A 23,612-nucleotide genomic window follows, 5' to 3' on the forward strand; every position below is an offset into this window, starting at 1 on the left:
TGGTTCCTCCATAATATGACTTTATCTATAAATATACAGTGTTAGACGAGCAGTCGTGGCTGCTTTTGGTCTTCGAGGCTTGTTCATCTCCAGTAGCTCCTCCGCGTTGAGCTTGAGAGAGAGGACAGGAGCTTCCTAAATAAAACCAACTGGAGTTTCCCAGGTCGACTCTACGTTCTGGAAATGTGTCTTAGTAAATCTAATTTTAACACCATCAGAGCCCGCCCGCCTTGCCTCCGTCCTTGTGATCTCTTTTCCCCAAGAAAGTGTGACCATATTCTGAAGACACTTTGCCACACTTTGAGAAACTTGAATGATTTTTCAGTGGGTGCTCTAGTTGTATCTTGTTGACATGAGTCAATCAACAATTACTGTGTGTGTGGACATGTTTAACCTGATGTCTATGTGTCTCTTTCAAAACGTGCTGCAGATATTTAAAAAAAATGGTCTCTTCCATGATTTCAAAATGTGTCCTCTTCAGCACAAGCTAATCTTACTTCATTTAGAAAAAAATTCTGAATTACATGCTCTGCTGCATGGGAACTAGAATTATCTGAAAACATGTTGATTTCAGTGTGTAGAAAGATGGACTCCAGCAGTGCTTGAACCACACATTCAGTTTTTTATATACTTGAACATTGTTCTGTTGTGACAATGAATTGTTACTGCCACTTTGTAAAAATGACTTAATTCAATTAAATTCAATTCACCTTTATTTATAAAGTGCCAATTATCACATAGTCATTTCAAAAGCCATCATGGACCCTTGGATTTTAGTTCATCCTTATGCTCTCACTTGAAAAACATTGTGGTGGTTCATTAAAGCGATACTTCAACATTTTGGCAAATTGGCCCATTTAGCGCAATTCCTTAGTCATTTCGAACAGCATACTTACTTTTTTTGTGAGGGCGAGCTATTGTTTATTCAGAGGTGAGTCGGGGAAGGTTTTCGGGACGGACACAATGGAAGTGAATGGTATTTTTGGTTCCCCTCGTCAAACTCATCAAATATAAAATCCAACAACCCCCAAACACTTTGGTGGACTGTTGACTGTGAAATGTTGAAGTATCCCTTTAAGAGGTAATTATCAATTGGTAATTATCAATTATCAATTGCTTAACTTCAGAGTAAGAATAAAAAAAAAAAGCAGGCAGAATAAGTCAGGCAAGGGTTGTTTTTATATGAGTAGAACTTGGAACAGATTGCAATGACACCAAGGTTTGTAATTTGACACAAGCCTCATCCTTCTGTTGCAGTGCCAGAACTCATGATTCCACTCATAAAAATACAAACTGTCATTCCTGAACCTTCTAATATACTTGCAACATAAGTTCACTTAACAGTTTAAAAGTCACTTCATTCATTCTCTGATCATGGAGGAAGGCGGAGGAAGGTGGAGGAGTCCTCTCCACCTGAGCAGCGCGGCCGGGGGTTTGTCGCCGCCTGGCGGCGGCAGCGCGCGCTGCGCCGTGCGGGCAGGCAGTCGGAGTGAGCCCATGTCGCCTCCTGTTGCTGCACCTCACTGTGGGATCCGCTCTCGACCTTTCGGGCTGCGTGCACATGAGCGCTCCTCTCCGCGTCTGCTCGCTATGCGCGTCCCGGAGCTCCGGAGCGGCTCTTCTCTCTCACGACATCTGCTCTGAGAGCGGGGCGGAGGGGGGGAAACCCTGCGGGGATTTTCTGACACAACTTGTCCGCGGAGTCGCTCGCAGCCGCCGCTGGAGGAGGAGGCGGCGGCTCGTCCCCGGGAAAAGTACCGAACAAGTGTCAGAGGGACAGCAACAGATGTTTTCTGGTGGACATGCGAGCGGCTGAGGAATGAGAGCGGCTTCAGCGAGGCGCCGGCGGCCCTTCCAGCGGTTCTGCTGCTGCGGAGTCGGGCTGGTCGCCGTCATTTGGCTCGCGCAGGTCATCCAGGCACCAGGTGAGACCTTAATATAGAGCCGAGCGCGCGCGGTGCGCCTCCACGAGCCCGCACGCATCCCAGCGTATCCACACCGGGAACTCCTGTCATGCTGCAGAGCACGAGCCGGGCTCTTCTCGTGCATGTTAGTGATATTTCGTGTAAATTTGCACGTTTTTTCTTCTCTTTCTTTCTCGCTTAAAGGCTGTGAGAATGTGAGAAGCTCCAATTGAGGCTGAATAACTATAGACTGATGTTTAACCTCGCACAGACGGCGTCGTGAATTATATTAATTAACTCGCAGTGTGTGGCAATTAGGGCTAGGCAACACACACACACACACACACACATGCCCCCTTTTTTTTGCAGTCATGTATGAATCTGCTGCCCTTTACTCTGGTTCTCCATTCTGCATCAATGAATGTAACTAAAGTAGATTTTTTTTCAGATATTTTAATGTTTGCAGGAGAAAACAAGCAGCCGCTATTCAATCCATCATTTTCAAGTTCAATTGATCTCTCTTTCTTAAAGAAATGTTTTTTTTCGATCTTTGAAGCTGTGATAGTGCATGTTTGAATTTTAGCAGAGATCTTTTCTATCATCACAGCAGTCGCTTGGTGTCTGGCCATGACTGACTCTCTTCACACTGCAGGGAGGTGACAGTTTGTTGATTATGTAAAGCAGATCTAAACTGAAGCATGTATAAATCCAATCATTAGGGATAAGTTCAGTTGCAGGTTTGGCAGTAGGTATTACATCTTTATCCCAGCAATAATGCTGTCAGGCTGGGGTCAGTCAGGCTTCAGTTCTTTCATGAAATATTTCTTTGTCTTTTTTTAATGAAAGCAGTTTTTCTTTCAGTGCATCACTGAAGTGAATAATATATTTTTTAGCAAATGAATGTTTGCTTAATGTAGATGTTTGCCTTGGATTGTTCACACTAATTGTCATTTCGCTCCATAACACAATTTGACATATCTAATCGACACAATCCTGATTTTTCCCATAGACGTGGAGTCCCCAGCTCTTCCTCCCTTTGGCTGAAATCAACTTGACACAATCAGGGGGAAAAAAAAAAGAAAAAACATCTTTGAAAGAAATTGTTATGTAATGTTTGGTAATTTGATTTTGTGTGTCCATAATGCCTCTCATAATGATGCTACCACTTGTTATTGACTTGGAACATCTCAAAGGGCAACCTAATGAGTGTGGAAATAAAATGAAAAAAAAAACTTTTAAGATAAAATATTAAAGAGAGATAGTGATTTAAAAAAGCTATTTAGAACCCAACAGTAAATCACAGGCAATATAATTAAGAATAAGTGCAGAAAACATCATTTTATGCCTTGAACACCATATTCCTTAAGATATTTCTCTAACCTGAAAGAAGATGCTTCTCTCTCATGAACTGGTAGTTCTTCCTCCGTGATTTATCATTGTTTTTGTCATGTTTTACAGACCAGGTCAAGACAACAGGAGAGTTTGAACATTTGCAGTCATGACTGTGCAAAACCTTATCCTAGCTCAAAAACCTTCCTTGTGTCCGTGGATCATGCTTGATTTTGACACACGTTTAGGCAGTAAGTGGGTTCTGATTGACCAACAGAGGCCCGTTGGCAGCGTTGAACCAGCAAACCAGTATTCCTGACCTCTCGGCTGCTTTGAATATTTCTGGGCCTGTAGAACCAGCCCATCGATGCACAGATGAACGACGACTGGGGAAAATTGATTGTGCATCGACTCCTTAACATCAAGACAAAAATAAACTTTTACTTTATTCCTTAAGTGGTCGTACGCAAAGCAAAGTAGAGTCGAAAAAAAATAGAAAAGGTTATTTTTCCACTTGGGGGAACTTCCAGATATCTAGCAGCTCATATTAAATCCACTCTCACCACAGCTGTTGACAGATGTGATCAGATGTACACTGGTGTGTAAAGCAGAATAACAGGAGCAGCACAGATAAACGTTGTTGCACACATGACAGATTTGGTAAAATTTGTTTGGTAAAACAGTGCATCTAACAGCGGCACTCCCACAGCCCCCCACCCTCCTCATTATCCCCCGCTCACCTTTGCTGATGTGGCCACACACACTCACACACACACACACACTCATCACATGCAGTTTAAGGATCTGAATGGGTGAACTTTTCTCGCTGCCGAAAGTGTTTTCATTACATTTCGGTTTCATCTTGGTATTTTCGTGCCGTCCTTTGTGATCGACCGTCTCGGTGAATGCGCCGTGTCATTAATATTGATACTTCACCTTTAAATTATGAGTGTGCCATCACCCAGAAGAGGTTTTCCGAAGCGGCACTAAAGCTGCTTGACCTAAACCGAGCAGCGGCGGCGGCAGCAGCGGCGGCGGCAGCGGCGGGCGAAGCGTGTGGCCTGCTGCTGGCGCTGGTGACAGGCAGGTTACCGCCACAGGACTGTAACACACACTGCAACATCCAGAGCATCTTTGCTTGTATAACCATTTATGGATGTGTCAGTGTCAGTGTGACACTGACAGAGAAACACCCCCACCCTTTGGATTCCCTGTTGGAAAAATATTTAACAATCCAACACAAACCATAAATACATTTAACACAGCAACCTGTGCTTCGCATCGTGCTGCCAAAAGGAAGCACTTTTACTGTTATAACTCGTGTTTGAAGTGTGAGAAACACCCTCCAGATAGCAACGGAGCTGATAACGTAGATGTTAGTTTACTGGAGAGCTCATCTGAGAATGAATTTATTGCAGGGCAGTCGTGGGAAGCAGCAGTAGTCAATTTAAACCGATACATCGTTTTGTGTTTTCGTGCACAGCCAATCAAAACAATGACGACTGTCTTTGTAAAAAAAAAAAAAAAACAATTAAGGCAACATGTAAATGGAGCTCAGTGGCATATCATTAATAAGTAACTTCATTTTCATCATCCACTTTATGTTGTGAAATGATAATAGCAAAAGCCAGCACGTTTCAGCGGGGAAAAGCAGATTTAAACAAGACGGATTTAAAAGTCGAGGGTTAATAAAAAAAAGCCCAGATGAAACATTTCAGGTCCCTGATGGACTTACTGTTGTATCAGGAACAGGGAAAACAAAGTGATTTACCAGAGAGAGAAAGTGTGGCTGTGTGCAGGCGAGGTCTTATGAGGTAAATCTACTGTAGCGACCGCATTCACACCGCCGGCAGCGCTAACAAACGATATCAAGTTACTGCGTTTTATGAGGAGATATTTTGTTCTGCTGCGTCGGTGTTCAATAAGAACTGCTGTTTGCTTCGCTCTGTTTTATTTATTCCTCCGTTTGGACTTGATGGTGTTCACGCTCTGTTTATGGAACTGCAGTTCAGATCCCATTTAAGGTTGAATCAAGTCTTCATCAGCCCTTTGTTTACTGCAAGGCGACACTTGAGCATGAACACCATGGCAGAAATCTGGAGGACTGCAAAGCGATCTGCTGCATGCCGTCCCGTTTAAAGTCTTTTTAAAGTCACGTCTGAAGGCTGCTTTGTGGAGGCAGTGAATCTGTCCAGTCGATTGATGCGATCAAATGTCTTGTTCCTCCTAAAGACAGAGGAATCAAGAGCAGCGTGTGTTTGACTCTCAGTCATTCATCTGCTACAGCAGTTTCTCCTGGAGTGGCCCATTGAAGGTTTTATTTACTTTTTTACTGACTCCCTACAGCTATAAACACGATTCATACATTTCTGACATCTTTCATGTGAAAAAAAAAACTGAATAAATGATCAAATGAACTGCAGGTTTGTCCTTCCGTGGCTCAGCCTTCTGCTCCTCTCAGTCCACAGTGTGAGACTTATGCGTTATTTATACTTAACATTTTCATATTTACCCTTTCCATGTCAGGAGGAATGTGGAAGCAGGATTAGAGTATTTTCATACAAACAATACATTTCACGTTTCTTCGGCTTTAATGGCGAATCATTGTAAAAGCTCTTTCCATTATTTAGGTTTGCAGCGGCGTGGAGCTCGCAGCGGGCCGTCTTATCTAAACTCACCATCGCTGCAACTGTAAAGTTGGCTTAAAACATGATAGATGACCGAAGATAACCACCACCTCCACGTGAAAGTTTAACGTTAGAGCGAGAACAGCGCCGCTGAGTGTGCGGAAAGCGTGTGGGGGGTGATTTTTATGACCGATTAAAGACAGTGTTGTGTAACTGGAGACTCACTCATCCTGTGTTTTGAAGATAGTTTTTCTCAATGTAACATAGGAAAGAGGAAAAGTAACAGAAACAAAAAGTAAAACAGCGTAGACTCACCAGATGAGAGGAAGGAATCAACAACTATGTGATAAAAGTGTCTCAAACGGTTCGATTTTTTTAATCTGAGCTTTGCATGTTTGGATTTTTTTACAAGGGATTTTCACCCCCCCCCACCCCCACCCTCGCTGCCAGCCTCTCCACCTCACACACCTCTCACTGCGTTCACGCTTCACCTCAGACCAAGCTGTACTTTTTGATCGATCGGCAGACTTTCAGACCGTTCTTCTCAAGTTGTGAGATTTTCATTGTTATTTTGTTTAAATGTCAATTTGTGTCATTATTGTAGCTACTGTTTAATTGTGCCCAAGTTTTCATATTTTGTGGTGTTGCTTGTTTTGACCTTCGTCCACTTTCCTGATGAGAACAGTGAGTGAAACACTGGCGGGAAACAGCTGATCATGATGAATCTAAAATCTTTAAACTTTCTTCAGAGACACATGACGTTGTAGTCGTTAGAATTCTCACATCCTGGGGTCCTTTTTGTTGTCATCTGTATGTTTTTCTCCTGATCAAGTGTTTGAGGTGAACTGGTGAATCTTTAGTTTCTCTGTGTATCTGTCTCTTTGTGATTGAGCGGTCCAGCTCACACTTTGCCTTTACCCAAATAGTCCAGTCCTCTGAAGAAGCTTTATTCATTGACTTTTATCAGTTATTGGAATTCATATGCCAAAAAAGAAAGATAAACTCTTCTCATACTATTGAGATGCTTTCAGTTTGACTCCATTAAACTTGCAATACATTCATTTTTAAACGTGCTTATTTCAAACAAATAGATTTTTACTTTCCATTTTTTTTCTATTGTGGATTTATTCTAAAAAAAAAAAAACCAAAATAAAATGCTGTGATAAAACAACACTGGGAAAAGGCATTGCCTTCTCTGCAAAGAAATCTTTTGAAAGTCTCCTACTTTAGTTTCTTTCCACTGTTTACACTCCATACCAACATTAAATACAATCTTATCATGCTTAGAAGTCCAATTTTTATCTTGTCTCTGTCTGGTGAGACGTTGCTTCGGGTGTGGGAGACTTCTCCCCGCGAACACGCTGCAGAGCCATCTGTGGCAGAAACCCATTTGAATTTCATACGGCCGCAGCGCCTCTTGATGCCTCGACATGAAAGCCTTCACGCCTCTCTTCCGCGCCTCGACCGCTGCCCTCCTGAAATGGGCCCATTGAGCTGCGAGGTACAAAGGGACACTACAGCGGCTGGCAATCACGAAAACGTATCACACGCGGACGCCAAGCGGCCCGCCGATAATAAAAGAAGAGCGTGGCGTCGTCAGCGTAATGACGGGCGTCGCGATCTTTCTCCCCGGCCCCTCGGTGGAAAGAGCGCTGTAGGCGGCGTTGATGGATAACTGTGTCTTTCTTTCCTCCTCGCTGAGACAGATCTATCTGATGGCGGCTCTTCAGCTGTCACCCCACTAAGAGCTGTGAAATTTGAAGCTGGCGCAGAGATTACTTCTCAAAGAATGAAGCGCGGAGCTGAAGGGCCATTTATAAAGATTTCTCTTGTGGCGGCTCAGCGTCGGTCTGAACATGCTGCTTTGTCGTCTGATAACATGAACATACAGTTGTATAGAAAAATTCTGAAATTGTTATTTTTTTCTCACATTTTTTTATTCTTCAGTCCGTAAATTCTGATAATTCTGAACCAGAATGGTTGTGTACATGTAATTACTTAGTTTTTTATTTTTGTAAATTTGTTATTATTTAAAAAAAAAAAAAAGTGCTGGTTGTCATTATGGGGTATATTGTATAGAATTTTGAGAGAAATAAAGAATTTAATAAGGCTGTAGAATAACAAGATGTGGAAAAAGTGAAGGATTGAATGCTCTCCAGATGCACTGTATTAGTAGTACAGTATTTTAAGACTTTTTGTAGCCTAAGTTTTTAGATACACGCAACAGTTTTAGTTGTTTGGGTCATTTATTAAATCAACATTTCAGTTCAGTTGCTTCTGTTTGCATACAGTGTTAATAAACCAAAGCTCAGGGATAACCTTTTCCTTTTCCTGGCTGACGCTGTTGTTTTTGTTCCAGAGACAGACTCTCCTGGATTTCGGTCAGGCGTGAACGGCGAGACGCTGCGATGGACGCGCAGGTTAATGCAGGAGAAGTCAAACAACGAGAGCCTGGGCGAGCCCCGAGCAGGTGAGTCACTCGTCTTTAACCTGGACAGACGCCGTCTTTTCCTCCAGGATGCTGCGGAAAATCACCCTTTGCACCGCTTCTTTATTATCTTTATCAGCATCGTAAACTGCTCCTTCCACCTAGTTAATGCTCGTCTTCTGACAGAATGTCAGAGAGTGTCCCAACCAGCAGGATCATAAAATCTGTACCTGGAGATGGAAAACGTCCAGCAGCAGGGATTTCCTGCATGTGTGCGTTGTGCCTGAATAGTAAACGAAGAGGTGCACTACAGATATCTGCCTCTTCCCTGCAGGTGAAGCGAAAGGTCACATGGACGAGGGTTGGTGTGTGTTGCGGGGAGCGTGCAGTCAGCGTCAGGCTTGCAGCACTGAAATATTCACCGAGACGGACGAAGCACATGAGAGGAGGAGGCTCAGTCAGATTAGATTTTGTAAGGCGGTCTGTTTCTCTAACGGGCGCCGAGTTACTCTCCCGTGCCTCCTGATCTCCAGGCCCTCGCTGAGCGGCTCGATATCGAAATGCACCTTCATGAAATTAGAACGGAGACGGGCGGCCAATCGGACGCCACCATCGGACCTCTGTTTCTCCGGTTCACTGCCTGATAGGCTGGCTGGCCGACATGAGGCGCATTCATCACATCTGACAGTTTTGTTATTAAAAATTCAGATCGGAGAGGAAATCTTTTCATGAGGGTAGCAGAGAGTAGATACAAAAAAAAAAAACAGGGCCCTACAATGAGAAATGTGTTGCCTTTCTGACAGAATACAATTTACTATCTTCATATCATTTGCGTTTACTCGATGGCTGTGCTATTATTACGAGGCTGTCAGTCACAACGCCGCATTGTGTGCAGACAGCACAGTTATTGTGAGCGCTCTCGTGCAGCAGTTCGACCTCATTCTAACAGAAATCTATGCAAATGAAGTTATGCTAATTTCATGCTATGCAAATATGCTGCCCGGATCACACGCTGCCTAAATACCACCCAAAGTGTGCCCTGCCAGCCGAGAGTGTTTCCAACGAGCGTTTCTTTCCACCACAATCACAAAGATCCATCATTTAACAAGTCAAACAGGAAAAATAAAACTATGATTTGATCGTCGTATTTTAAATATCAATTGACGAGTTTAAAATGTTTCCTAGATTATATGAAAGCTTACAGAACTCACAGAACAAGATCACTTAATATGTAAAAAAAATATATATATGGAAAAGATGGGGAGGGGCGGTTTTATGTAAATCACAGTGAATGAAAGATCTGCACAATATGTCAAAAATGTATTGAAGCACAAAATTACTTTAAAAACTCTAATCAATGGACAGTTTTGCAAATACTTTCATGAGTGAACTTCACATAAATCAATGTGTGACATTGTTCAAATGCTCACAGTTAAAGTGAAATAGGGGGAAACAGAAGGGAGAATCGCTCTATTTTGGCTGGATCTCTGTTCTTATGTACTAGTGTAAATGTGATTTATGTCTTCAAAGGTCCCACAAACATGGACTGTAAATGATTTATGCAATAAGAAAGGAAACAATCTCATCTTATCAGGTTTTTCAAATGATTTTGACAGACATTTGGGTCATTAGACGTTTTACATGATCATGTCAAACAATAAACTACACATTTAGGGTCAGTTGACAACTGCGTTATCAGTATTAGCTCCATTATCCAACCTGAACTGATATTCTAAAAGGTTTGTTATAGGAGAGGCTATATTTAAAAGTCATTCGAACGTGTGATCTGACACTTTCTCTCTGCCCCACTGTCACTCCACACATCCTGCTCTCCGATATCACATTAAAGGTGGGGGTTTTTTTCCCTCCCTCCACTCTTGAGGCTGAGAGTAATGAGGCTCCGTGTCTCTTCAGCAGTGCTCCATTTGCTCCGTACGGCCATTTGAGTTTCACTACCTGATAACACACTTAACCTTTTATTGAGTTCCTGGTTGCGAGCAGATCTCCCTCATTATCTCGCTCAAAGACGCGGGCGTCCGGCGGGAGGGAGACCTTGCAGTGGGACAAGGAGGTGAACAAAAGGCTGGACGAGTCGCAGAAGACTCAGCAGTGCGCCCGGCTTCTGTCTCAGGTTGCCGCCCTCGTCCTCAGCAGGCTGCCTGACAGTGATTGCATAATCTGTGGTGTGATTAAAAAGCCTGCCCCGGACCTTGGGGGATATTATCTTGGGGATTGCACACAGTAACGTCCAGCCCCAGGCTTTCTTCCTCCCTTTTCATCCCTCCTCTGCTTAACAAGATGGTGACGGTGTGATCCGGCTTCGGCTGACAAGCCTCGGAGACCGCAGTTGCTAGGCAACTAAATGCTAAATTTCGAAACCCAGACAATTTTCTGTCTTTCAAGCCATTAAAAGTGCAAAGAGAGGAGCTAAAAATAGGCCGCCGGTTTTGGGGTGGGGGCTGTGGTCTGAAGAATCCAAACAATGTAAATGAAATAAATGGCTCAGCTCGTGTGTTGTTATTGAGGTTTGTTATGTTGTTTACTTTGGCAAGCGGCCGTCAGCTGAGAATAGTACCCTTCTACAGTCATGTTTTGGTGGGTTTTTTTCCGGAAAACGTTGAGAAAGAGGATCTGGCATATAATGTAACACAACTTGTTCTAAAAAAAAAAAAAAACATCTTGGATTCTTATCAGGAGAGACATATTGTGTAGCAGATGATGTGTCTCCATTTTCAAGGCATGTGAAGTTTTGGAAAATGTGATGCAAAATATGGTTGGATATCGCTCTTGCTCGACTCTGCTGAAAAACAGAGCAAAATAAACATACTGATTTATGCTGGTGATATGGTACTATCACCAGACCAGCATAAACCAAGATAAGACCAGGATAAAGCAACATGAACCAGCATAAATAAAATATTAGACAAGCAATAAAAACCAACATGAGCCCTGAATGAGCATTAGGCCAAAATAAGATATAAAATACGACAACAACTTGACATATTAGAAGTCAGAGGTATATTGTTGTTATTGATCAGTTTAATTTATGTTTTCCGTCGTTTTGCTTCAAGGCGATGATGGATAGTGTCGTGTGATCGAGCAACACTACAACCGAGCTTTTTTTAGTAACAGCAGTGCAACGTAATGTTTATGATTGCATCGATCAGCTGTGCAGTTTGAAACCCTGGTGTTGTTTGATCGGCCGTGCGTTGAAACTGCCTCAAAGGAGCAGGAATCAAAGAACAAATGCATAATTGAATTTGCATTACACACCTGGATGAAATATTTATTTTTTGATTCCTCATGAAAAATGTAGCTGTGTTGTAGAAGTGTGTGTGTGTATATGTGTGTGTTGGCACACCAATGGCAGGCAGTTTGGTAGATGCTCGATAGGACTTTACCCGGCGCGTCAGTCAATACGTAGCTTGACTCCAGGACTCCCTGCAGGCCCTCCGATCGATCGCCTTACCCCGAACCGCCCTCCGCTCGTCACTCGGCTTCGCAGAGGTCTCCTGCATCAGAATGGCCGACTGCAAGCTTGGCTCATCTCATCAACACTGAGGAGATTTCACCTCTCGGGCTTCTCGAAAAAGTCTTACTGGAATCAACCGTATGTTTGAAAATAAAATCCTCTACTGGGAAGGCTAATTTTAAGAGAGAATCTTCCATTTATGCTGATTTGATTGTTGTTATCTGCTGCTATTTGACAGAGGAGCAGTAAATAAAGCAGTAAATGCTGTTGTGGACTCACCTAAAAGCTGTGTGGTTCGGACGAAAGGAGACATAATGAGGGTCCATCTGCTGGATGCCTCTTCGTATTTAGTCTGTTTGTTGTTTTCCATCAGTGATTCCTTTATTATTGTAATTTGTCTGTGTTTTGATGTCTCTTCCTGGTAATGCACTTTGGTGCCCAACAGATAATCATGTAACTTTAGCTTTTTGGCCAGAATAAAAAATGTACACCATTTCTTCAGTAACAGTCAAAGGCGTCTTTAAGTGACGACACAGAAGAAAGAAAAAAAAAACCCAAAACCTTTAACCACAACACTATTTCCGGTCTCAATAATTTGGTTGTCTTGTCAGTAACAAGAGCCTGAATGAAACAACTAAGACAGAACATGTGTGCGAGAAGTAGGCTGGAGACACTGTATATGAAACCGAATGCAAAGAGGAAACAAGTGAGCAGTCAGCAAAGTTTGCTGCATCTGCACTGGCATCTGTGTCCTGTTTGTGGCAATTAAATAGCTTGACTACAGCTTTTCAGTTCTATGTGTTTCCATCATCTTTGTTTAGGGAAATATAATGTGTATCTTCGTAAAAACAATATCTTTTTCAAACTGAGCCTTGTGAAAGAGTGGCTGAGCTCATTGTCGTTTAACGCTTGGTCCTGTACTATAGTACTACTGAACCTTGAACACGAGTTCATCCAGGATTTATTTCTCACTAAATGAGCCATTAACAACCGCGTCTTTGGCTTATTGGGGGAAGTTAGCATTACCAGAGAAAAACCACGCAGCCCCAGAGAGAACATGGCTTCAATTATCATCCTGAGAGGAAAACACCAGCCACTCCTGCATCTCTGTCAAACTCATATAAATGTGTATTGATGTGCAACTTTGTCATGTTAAATCTTTTTTTTTTCGTTTACTAATTTTTATCATATCTTCCATAACCATCAAACTTGTAGAGAAAGACAACCACACAGACAAATTACAGTAACCATTTCAGCTCACGTGTGTGTTTTTGGGCTGTGGAAGGAAAACCCACAGCCTCCTGGCTATGAGATGAATGCTAACCACTGCACAATCGTATTGATGGGAAATGATGAGATTTTTAAGATTTCGATTACATTTTCGATTCTTCTAGACGATTCAGTGCTCCATTCTCATTTGGAAAACTGCATGAGAAGGCATTCATTTAATATGAAGAGTAATAGAAGTGTGTCCGTAGTGTCATAGTTGTGCTTCTTTTCCAGTTGAATTGTTGGAGAAGAGCTTTCAGAATCTTATTTACACCAAAAAATATTGAATAGATATTCGCTGCTCCAGAAACACTCTGTCAAACTTCTCTGAAGAAGTCTTTCTTACTCTGCAAGTGACAGCGGAAACCACAGCGCCGACTCTGATAGGAGCTGAAGAGATGCACGGGGGTTTGAAGCAGTCATTTCTCCGCCTCTGTATCTTCAGGCGGACCTCAGCCTGTGTGGGAGTGAGGCGAAGGTATGTGAGCAGCTGTGAAGGCTGTGACAGACAGAACTGGATCAGAGGTGAAGGAGTTGTGGGAGAGCCTCGTGATTCAGGCAGCGAAGAGACAGACGAGCGCGATGCTTCCAGAACATTATGACCAGTGGATGGATGGATGCGTTGAAAGCAAATACATTTCTGCGAGTTTGAGAAGTGCCAGATTTTGACAGTGTCTCCAGATGATACGAGGGAAAAGCTGTGAACTGGTAGCGACACATTCACTAAAGCCCGAGGCTTATTGATGTGAGGTGTGAGGCTGCCCTGTGTGGTCCAGTCCAGCAGACAGACTGTAAGTCGAAGTTCCTGCTGGTTCTGAGAGAAAGAAATCATAGATTTTTGTACATGGAAAACAAGATAAGCCTGCATGTTCTCTGATTTTATTGGAACGATGATATGTCTTGTTTGGATCCCTCATTTGGAAGGTGTGTGTGTGTGTGTGTTTAATGACAAACTGCTACATGAGAGTCTTGGCAAAGCTGGTTTTTAATGGACTGTTTCTGTCTCTGTGTATCTCTGATCCCCCCGACTCCCCCCTCTTTACTCTCTCAGACCTCTCCTGGGGGTTTGTAAGGAAAAATAAATATTTTTAGACATTACAGTCCAGAGCTGCTGTCACTTTTCTTTTTTTTCTTTTTCATTTTTCATAAACTCCGACCATGGGAAGCACATATACACCTCCCCCTTTCTCACTGTTCGAGCAGTCGCGCTGCCGTTGGCTTCCTACTGCCACCCATCAAAAAAAAAAAAGAAAAAAAAAAAACCCTGCCCCCTGGGAGAGGGTCGCCATAGCAACTACCTTCCACCAGAGCAACTCCTCAAAGCGTCCATCCGAGCTTCATGTTGTAGCCCCGTGTTTCCACTGACAGCATCACCTGGGAGTTTATGTTTAGGGGGCAGAAAGGAGACTGGAGGGCTTCCAGGGCTCCGGGTGAGGGCGGCGAAGGAGAGGGCGAGCGAGAGAGAAAGACATAGAGAGAGAGAGAGAGAGACCACAGATGTCCAACAGCTGATCGGCTTGAGGAGACCCACACGGTGCCGTCCGGCCTCCTTCTCTCGTGCGATAAGATGACATAAAGTTAACATGCTAAGCCTCGATGATTTATTGGAAGAGCCTTGCCCGGCGATAACAGCTGGCACGCCATGAAAATAGTCCTGGAGTCTTAAGAGGGCACAAAGCCGAGATCCACCGCACGGTCAACCTTCAGGAACTCCTTTCAGATCTCAAAAATCAACTCAGAGAAGCAGTTTGTAAAAACGTCGCTGCACAAACGCTGTTATTTTCGACCCAAACTCGACCACATCACTGCCCCTGTTCCCCGAGACCATATGGCCTCCTCCTCTGACTCTGTCCCACCACAATGTCAAAGATCAAATCTCATATCCTTGATCACAAGGGACCGTCTCTTAATCCACGCGGTCTGTTGTTCAGTTTCCATGTGGCCGAGCCGAGGTGCAGCGTGACGGCGGCGCTCTGTGCATTGTGTGCCTGTCGGCCCGCTGTTGTCTCGCACAGCAGAGGAGCTATTAATAGCTCCACGCTCCCCGGTAGTTTGAATTCACCCAGCTCGGCTCAGACTTGTAAATTGGAGCTGCACCACACTCTCGAGGCTCCCTTTTGCAACGTCAAGGGAACAGAGGGGGAGCTAAGCTGTCATTAACAGGTTTTTTTTTTTTTTTCTTCCTTTCTTCTGCGCTCAAGAGACGACAGGAAGCAGCTGCCAGTTTCGCTTCCACCTCACTTCCTGTCTCATTCTTCAGCGCCGGCGAGCGCCGTGTTTACACACAGTTGTTGTGGCTTCTTATCGTGTCTGAAGCTGCGGCTGTAAGAAGTCACATAGAGCATCCGCCCTGTTTCTCAGATCATCATGGTTATTACGAAACATCTGCTTTTTTCCTGCCCTGCTTGATAATTTATCTGCAAATAAAAATATGAAATATGAACTGAGGAAATGTAAGCAATGCTTTGTTTTGACAGGTTTGAGTGACTTTGTTAATTGTGATGTACTGTATCCTGCAGCCATCCATGAGTTTCCAGACGACGTCTTTTCGAAGGAGCAGAGGAAACATGGAGCTGTGCTGCTTCACGTACTTTGTGTGAGCGTCTCTCATTTTATTTCCTAAAATCTTTCCGTAAATGTTATTCATAACTTTACCTCACCGTGACAACACTGGACATTATAACGGAAACAGATTCATTTCAGAAAAAAAGGAGTGCGTTTTGTGACTTTTTTTTTTTCCAAGGTGTACGTCTCAGGCAACTACATATATATATGAAAAGCATCAGTTTTCTGACGTCCCGGTTTTGGCCTTCGGGCCTCATGTTTGACACCCATGAATTGTGTGATCATTGTTGGATAACACTCCTGCTACCTCGCCAGAAAAAGCAAGTTTGATCCCATAAATATAGCAGCTATCAAAGATTACAAGTAAGACTGGAATGATTCAGGGTTGGACCTGAACAGAGGTTTGTGTGTCTCGTCTGATCGTCTGCTCCTTCCAGGCCATCTACATGTTCTACGCTCTGGCCATCGTGTGCGACGACTACTTCGTCCCTTCTCTTGAAAAAATATCTGAGGTGGGAAAATTCTCATGATATTTCTGTGTTGCATATGTTTGAGTGTCCTGATTGGATTTGGCTCTTTTCCTTGTTGTTTCTTCCAGAACCTGCAGCTCAGTGAGGATGTGGCCGGAGCGACTTTCATGGCAGCAGGAAGCTCTGCTCCGGAGCTTTTCACCTCCCTCATCGGTTCGTAGCTCAGCCAGATCTCCATGTTGTAACAAGCTGGCTCGGTATCGAGAAAACGCCACTTCTTCCTACTTGACAACAGGGATTTTCACTGAGTTTCATAGTAATTAAACTATAATAAAGATTATGGGTCATTTTCCTTTAGGCATCCATCTTACGATATTTCTATGTCAAGTCTGTCACAGTTTGTCTTGGGAAATATTACACAGAGGAGCAAACTGCAGGTATTTTATGTCTCTTTTTTGCAATCAAAGAAGTGTCTCCCACTTCCAGGCGTCTTCATCACGAAGGGAGACGTGGGAGTCGGCACCATCGTGGGCTCGGCGGTCTTTAACATCCTGGTCATCATCGGCCTGAGTGGAATCTTTGCGGGCCAGGTTGGACTACACTCTGACATTTTTAACCTTCTGTGCCTTGAGTTCTGTAAATTAAAGTGAGATACAAAATGCTTCGCCCTGAATTTATAGCTGCTGTGACTGGACTGTTTTTTTATCACATGAGCGGTTTGAGCAGTGTGTTGATTCTGTTGTTTTCTCTCATTTTCCCTTGATGAAACAATCAGGGCTGTGAAATGATTTTAATCACACCATTATTTGACAATCAGCCGCAATTAATCGCTCTTTTCTCTCAAATTTAAAACCTTCAATTAAAATTTGCAGAGCATGAATGCACCGTACTCGTGTTTTGTGATATCTATAATGCACATGCTGGAATCAGACATTCGCAGAACATTGTGCAGCCTTGTTCTGCCTCTTTAATGTGATTTCTCATTTCTTGGTCGACTGAATCATTTCTCCTCTTCATCTTTTTCCCTGAGTGTCTTGAGTGTGCCAAATAATGGGGTTTTCTCTGTGTGATGGCTGCAGACGGTGGTTCTGACGTGGTGGTCTCTCTTCAGAGATTCTTCCTACTACATCCTGTCTGTGCTGACTCTCATCATGGTGAGACGGGCGTTCAGGCAGCTCTCTCTGTGTTGACCAACTCTCCCCGTCTCATTCATAAATATATTTTTCTGCCCTTTCAAGGTGATTTATGATGCCACGGTTGTCTGGTAAGTTCTCATACTTTGAGTTACTTTCTAGTTGTGATAAATCTCCTGGAAATTACTGGTACTCAGTTAAATATGTTTTTAAGTTCTGCTTTCGGGCAAACCAAGAACATGAATGATGGTTTTCAGAACAGCCCTGCTATTGATGACTGGATCTATTCAGACGGTTTCATCTCTTTCATCTCGCTCTGATTGGTGTCACTGCCTCTTCTCCAAATGACTGTTATTACGTCCACGGCTGAGGGACGAGTTACATCGATCAGGCTCCTGATTGATCATCAACGGACACTAAACCAGCAGATCTGGATTTCCACTGAGCTGCAGTCTGTCTTTTTCCAGGCTGTGGAAAAAGGTTCAGTTTTAAAAGTACTGAAAAATGAATTTTTAGTTGTTTTAATCTGTGCGGAGGTGTGTGTCTTCAAAGGCGGCCGCTGCACACATGAGTTGTGACCCGCCGCTCGGCTGGTGGATTGATTTGAAAGTAGTTGTTAGATTGATTTCTTTTGTGTGGCCGTTCCTCTCAACAGCTTCACTCAAGGCTCTAAACAGCTTCTCAGCCTCTTGTCCAGGGTTGGGTTTTTTTTCTTTCTTTCTCTCTCTCACCTTTTGTAAAAAACGAAAGGCTTTTACTTTGTAACATGTGTTTGTACCTTTAATGAAAAAATAAATCTATTCAAGCATGTGTGCTGGACCAGTGGCTGTTTTAGTGATCTATGGCAGGCTTTTTATTAAATTGCAGTGTGCCAAGCGAGCTGAGGCAGCCGGGGGTTTATTCCACCTCGCCGTTGTTTCCCTGAACACACTTTGGCAGATTTGTGTTTCTTAATTCATGGTCAGAACTCACGTCTGCACACGTGTCCCCCTGTGTCCACACTGATTAGCTCTAGTTTCATTTTGCTTAGTTTTTGCGGCTGATGAGGTTGAAACATTGTTTCATGGAAGCGTTTTTTTGTTCAGTAAAGTCGGACAAAGTCAGGCGGCCGACTCCCGCAGATTTAAGGTCACACTAACAGCTGTAGGCGGCCGGATTTACTCTCGTGCTAAGCAGCCAATTTTAGTTCATGTTTGGCTTCCTGAGAAATCTCACGTTTAAAGATAGCGCCAGGAGGCGCATCCAGCGTAAAATCTGTTGTGACAATAGAAAGCGTGCTGCTTTCATACATGTTACACTTATTTAATGAGGTTATTTCAAATTTTAATAGTTGAATTTACATTTACATTAGATTCAAGGCTGATTAATGAGGAATCAGCTCACTAATCAAATAACTCTATAAATAACAGCTTGCTCTTTAATTCCATTCATGCATAAATATGTTATTTGCTGAAGATATACAGGAATTTATTCTGCTACTGGTATTTAATGCATGTTTGATTGGTGTCTTGTCTGACTGACGCACGACTGTTGTTTTCTGTGCAGGTGGGAGTCTTTGCTCCTCATGACCATGTATGGGATCTACATTGTAATTATGAAGTAAGTTGACTGAAGACCTGTGCTGCACGCATGTACACTACTCACAAAAAGTTCAGGATGTTTGGCTTCCAGGTCAAATTTGTGGAAAATGTAAAGAGTTGATGCTACAGCGATACCACATCATGTAAGTAGGACATTTAGGTCGAAGCATCCAACAGTGAATGACCTGTAAAAGTTAGAGGTTCATTATGAAAATTTCCCCCGAAACTTGAGAATCCCTGACTTTTTGTGAGTAGTGTATCTGTCGGACATTAGTATCTGTTGGGTTGCAGGTTCAACTCCCAGCTCTTGGTGTTTTTCACGCGTCAGTTCAGGCGGGCCGGGCCGTGCTGCGTCCGGTCAGAGGAGCACCGGGGCGACAAGATCGGAGACGATGCGGCGTGCAACAACTCCATGATGCTCCTCAACAAAGGCAGGGCGAGCTTCCCGTTCGGACCGTCTGCCTTCGACGTCCACAGGATTGCCGTTATTTCCGGTGTGCTTCTCTTTTTAATTCCGCAGGTCAAGCCCCTGGCTCTGAGGCCGCTCCGGTCGTCATGGTTGATGAGCTCCTCATCCTCAACCCTCACAAGCTCTCCTTCTCCGAGGCCGGTCTGCGCATCATGATCACGCCTCACTTCTCGCCTCGAACCAGGCTCTCCATGGCGGGGCGGATGCTCATCAGCGAGGTACACGCCACTCCAGTTATCACTTCTCCATTTACTGAGACACTCCTATATTACACGAAACCAAGGGTCAAAACATGAAGCAGAACTGTTCAGCGCGGCCCGTCGCTCTCCGCCACAGAGACAAAGGCTGATCCGCAGCTCCAGGAGCCAGCGGGACGTGGAGGCCGGGCCCGCGTCCGGGTCCGGGTCCCGGCGGGCGTCGGCCAGCGGCAGCCTGAAGAGGACGGGCTCCTGCAGCCTGGAGAACGGCGGCGGGAGACCCGGCGTAGCCGACGCAGAATCAGGAGACAAGCCGGGAGCCGAGGCGGGCCAGCCCGAGGAGGAAGAGGAGGATGACTACGGGATCTTCAGTCCGGTCCGCATCCCAGGTGAGAAGGGCGAGATGAGGAAGGCGTTTGTTTTGAAACCCTCAGCTCCGGTTTGGTAGCGCCGTGTGCTTCCTGCTCCCACCAGACGGCCGCTGTGCGCGAGTCAAGTGGTTGATCACGTGGCCTCTGGGCGTCCTGCTGTACTGCACCGTGCCGAACTGCATCCTGCCGCGCTGGCACCGCTGGTTCATGGTCACCTTCGTGGCCTCCACCCTGTGGATCGCCGTCTTCTCCTACCTCATGGTGTGGATGGTAAGAGGCGAGGCGGACGATAGAAACCACTCCCGTATGACGTCGCTCATTCGTCCTCGGTCCGAAAACCTGACTCCGATGTTCTCAGGTCACCATCATCAGCTTCACCCTAGACATCCCGGACTACATCATGGGAATCACCTTCCTGGCAGCAGGAACCAGCGTGCCGGACTGCATGGCGAGTCTGATCGTCGCTCGACAAGGTACAGAAGAATCTGTGTCCTTCAAAAGCAACGTCTCTGTTTTCTGGTTTGGTTTAATTACACATTTGCATATAAATAAGGTGGTGCTGTGAAAATGTGAATTTCTCCTCAGGCATGGGGGACATGGCGGTGTCCAACTCCATAGGCAGTAATATCTTCGACATCCTGCTGGGTCTGGGTTTCCCCTGGGCTTTGCGCACCCTTGTGGTCGACCATGGATCAACAGTATGCACAGTTTTAACACCATGTGACGCTTGTCTCTGTTCCTTCGAGTGTTCCTGTTTAACTTGAGTCAAATGGATCTCTCTGCGCAGGTTTCCATCAATAATAAGGGTCTGGTGTATTCTGTCGTCCTGCTGCTGGCGTCTGTGTTTCTGACGGTGAGCAAACGCCGTTGTCGTCAGAGGAAACGTGCTGCGGCTGAAACGGTTCTGAAACGGACTGAAGCTGCAGCTCGCCGCCGTCTTTGTGTTTGCAGGTGATGAGCGTTCATCTGAACCACTGGAGGCTAGACCGCCGGCTGGGTCTGGGCCTCATGTTCCTCTACGCCATCTTCCTGCTCTGCTCCATCCTCTTCGGGCACATGTGAGGCCTTAAGGTCAAAGGTCAAGCTGAGTACCTACGTTTTTACCACGTCTTCTTTCCCGAAGAGAGAGAGAGAGAAAAAAAAACAGAACGCCTTGTTGTGTTTCCTGTGAGATTTTCCGTGCTCCTCCGTGGGACTCACTACTGTACATTTCCAACCTAAACGCACGTTTTGTTTGTTGCGTCCTTCTCGTGCCGTATTTGAAAGTAGCTTTTAGAGATCGAATGAGACGACGTAGCAAGCAGCGTGGTCGAAAAGAGCAGCAGGTTCATCAGGCCTTAACTGACAACAATGTAAAAGTGACACCAAAAAAAAAAAAAGGTTTAGTCTTATTTTTAAAACAGGGATGTGGCTCTTTAAGTTAAAAATGTCCCATAAACTCTTCTTTATTTTGTGCCTGTTGAATTTTAAATTATTCTCCACTCGTCTCCTGACCCAACCTCTGCTCCCTAATGACTTTTTCTGGCTCAGACCAGTTCCTGCTGAATCACCATTAAATTAGCAAACAAACTATTCCTTGATCATCCAGCCATTTTTTTCTTTTTTGAAACAAAATCTCAGCAGTATTTCACCGTAACAAATTCTGATTAACAACAAAGCAGGCTGAACAAACCGACCCTGAAGTCCAGGAGCTGCCGGGAGGAGATGGCGAGAAACTCAAGTCTTGATGTAAAACTAACATACCTTTTCATACCTGTGTATGTTCTGAATGTACGACCCGGTCGACTTTACGTCGGCTTCTTTTTCACACACTCGCATAACGCAGACGGCACTGAAACACAGCCTAGAAACCTCTGGAGATTTTTAGTCTTTACACAAACCTGTAACTACGACTCACCGCTGAGGAGGAAACGTCGGTACGGCTTCATGTACGAAAAGGATGACGGTATTTTTGGAGGTCTTACTACGACGAGGGCAGGTTAGCTGTGACGCCTCACGCTTAGGTACGACGATCCATGTTTGTGTCGTTTCTCGTTCATGTTTGGAGATTATTTCACTTTGGTGGGACATTTGGACACACGCACAGCGACACGCGTTCACAGCTTCCCTGTGTGTTTTATGGTGAATAATGGTGAATACACCACCAAACCACACACACACACACACACACACACGAGAATATGTTTAGCAGACAGGAAAATGTCTGTTTTTGATTTTTTTTTTTTTTTGGTTAATAAATCTGTGAATTCAACAGAAAATGTTCACCAATGGGGATTTTGGTGATTTAATTTAATTTTTTTTTTTTTTTCAAATGGCTGTACAACTGTCCTCGTTGTCTCCCGGACAAAACTTTTTACTGTTTGTAAATGTTTAAAAAAAATTGACCTAGTTTTACAACAATAATGAATGTCTGACAGAGATTAGTTTTGTGGTGTTTTTGATATTTTTTCAATGACGTGAATTCTTGTATCGGAATGGATGGACTGTGTGCTCAGTGGGATTTGAACCGTTTGATTTCAGTATTGATCCACTGACACGTTGACACTCAAGAGAACAGAAAATTAGATCTACAACTAAAAACTTCAATGAACTGAGTTTTTATGTTTAATTATAGAAAGAAAAAAATACTTTTGTGAGCAATATGAATAGTGAAATTTGTGTTTCTGTGCTGAATTTATTAGGCGTAGAAAAAGTGCTGTTTTAATCTAAATGAAGCTCAAATGCCATTTTATTTATTGACATTAGGTAGCCGTCTTTTGCCCCGTAAACTGTGTTTAAAAACACCTTTTTTCTGACTAATTTTTAGCAACAAAGATATAGTTTAAGTACAGTGCTGTGCAAAACGACGGGCGAGAAATGATTGCTGCAAAGTAAGATTTCTTTAAAGAAAATAAATGTTTATAATAGTATATTTTCAATCAAACTGCAAAGTTTAAAAATAATCCTAAATGTCTTTTGTGTCATTCCTTTGGCTTTGAAACATGTTTGTAATTTTGCGGCATGCTTTGCACAGTACTGTATGACACAATAAGTAAATACAAGAATAATTTCCCTCTGGGATTAAAGTATTTCTATTTTATTGTCTTCTCAGATGCAATAAATGCATCTTCTTTTAGTATTAGCTGGCAGATGCACTGTTCTAACGTCAAAGAGATAAAAGCTATTTAATAAAAAAGCTATTTAATAAATGTGCATGTTCCAGTGTAAACCTAGAGATCCTTTAGTTTTGTAAAAGTGTAGAAAAATCTTAAAGGTCTTTATTGAAGTGTATTGCAGTCACACAAGAAGAAAAGAGTAGAAATGTGAGCCACAGGGTAAACAGCATTGAGTGCAAACGAGACTGGTTTTAATTTTATTTATCCAGTATCTCCAGCAATAGCTCCATTTTCTCTCTCATCACCAGTCAACTTAAAGTGTCATTTCACATCCATGCAGCATCCTGCAGGACGCAGAGGAGCCGTCGATATTACCCATTTAATGTTTAACAAATTGAATAAACTGAGCCGCTGTGACTTGTTGATTCAGAGAGAAGATTAAATGCATCTTTGTGTGATTGCAGTACAGTTCTGTACCTCTTTGTATTATTCACCAGTGACAGAAAAAAACATTCTTTGTTATATTGACAAGTCAATTGAGCAATAGAGAGAAGAAAAAAAAAAGCCAAATATTCACAAGATTTTCCATCTGACAGTGCAGAAAGAAAAACCACACTGAACTTCTTTCCTTCTCCTTTATGGTTAAAAAAACAAGCTCGCATCGAAACTTAAGTTCCTTCCTTTCCACCGAGTATTTGTTTGG

At 43.6% G+C, this 23,612-nt stretch overlaps 1 protein-coding gene across 1 annotated transcript; it reads left to right on the forward strand.

Annotated features, from left to right (window-relative positions):
* The first annotated feature begins 1,505 nt into the window (after positions 1-1,505).
* Positions 1,506-23,512, forward strand: LOC115395038 (sodium/potassium/calcium exchanger 3). The gene is made up of 17 exons (XM_030100386.1): positions 1,506-1,925; positions 8,220-8,330; positions 15,549-15,625; positions 16,032-16,106; positions 16,193-16,277; positions 16,551-16,654; positions 17,144-17,218; positions 17,303-17,328; positions 18,743-18,796; positions 19,069-19,208; positions 19,298-19,464; positions 19,583-19,832; positions 19,918-20,084; positions 20,173-20,287; positions 20,400-20,512; positions 20,602-20,667; positions 20,766-23,512. Exons 1-17 carry the CDS (start codon positions 1,820-1,822, stop codon positions 20,874-20,876), a joined length of 1,842 nt encoding a protein of 613 aa, XP_029956246.1. The 5' UTR covers positions 1,506-1,819; the 3' UTR covers positions 20,877-23,512.
* The last annotated feature ends 100 nt before the right edge of the window (positions 23,513-23,612 follow it).

The sequence above is a fragment of the Salarias fasciatus genome, chromosome 10 (assembly GCF_902148845.1).
Source record: "Salarias fasciatus chromosome 10, fSalaFa1.1, whole genome shotgun sequence".
Classification (NCBI taxonomy): Eukaryota; Metazoa; Chordata; class Actinopteri; order Blenniiformes; family Blenniidae; genus Salarias; species Salarias fasciatus.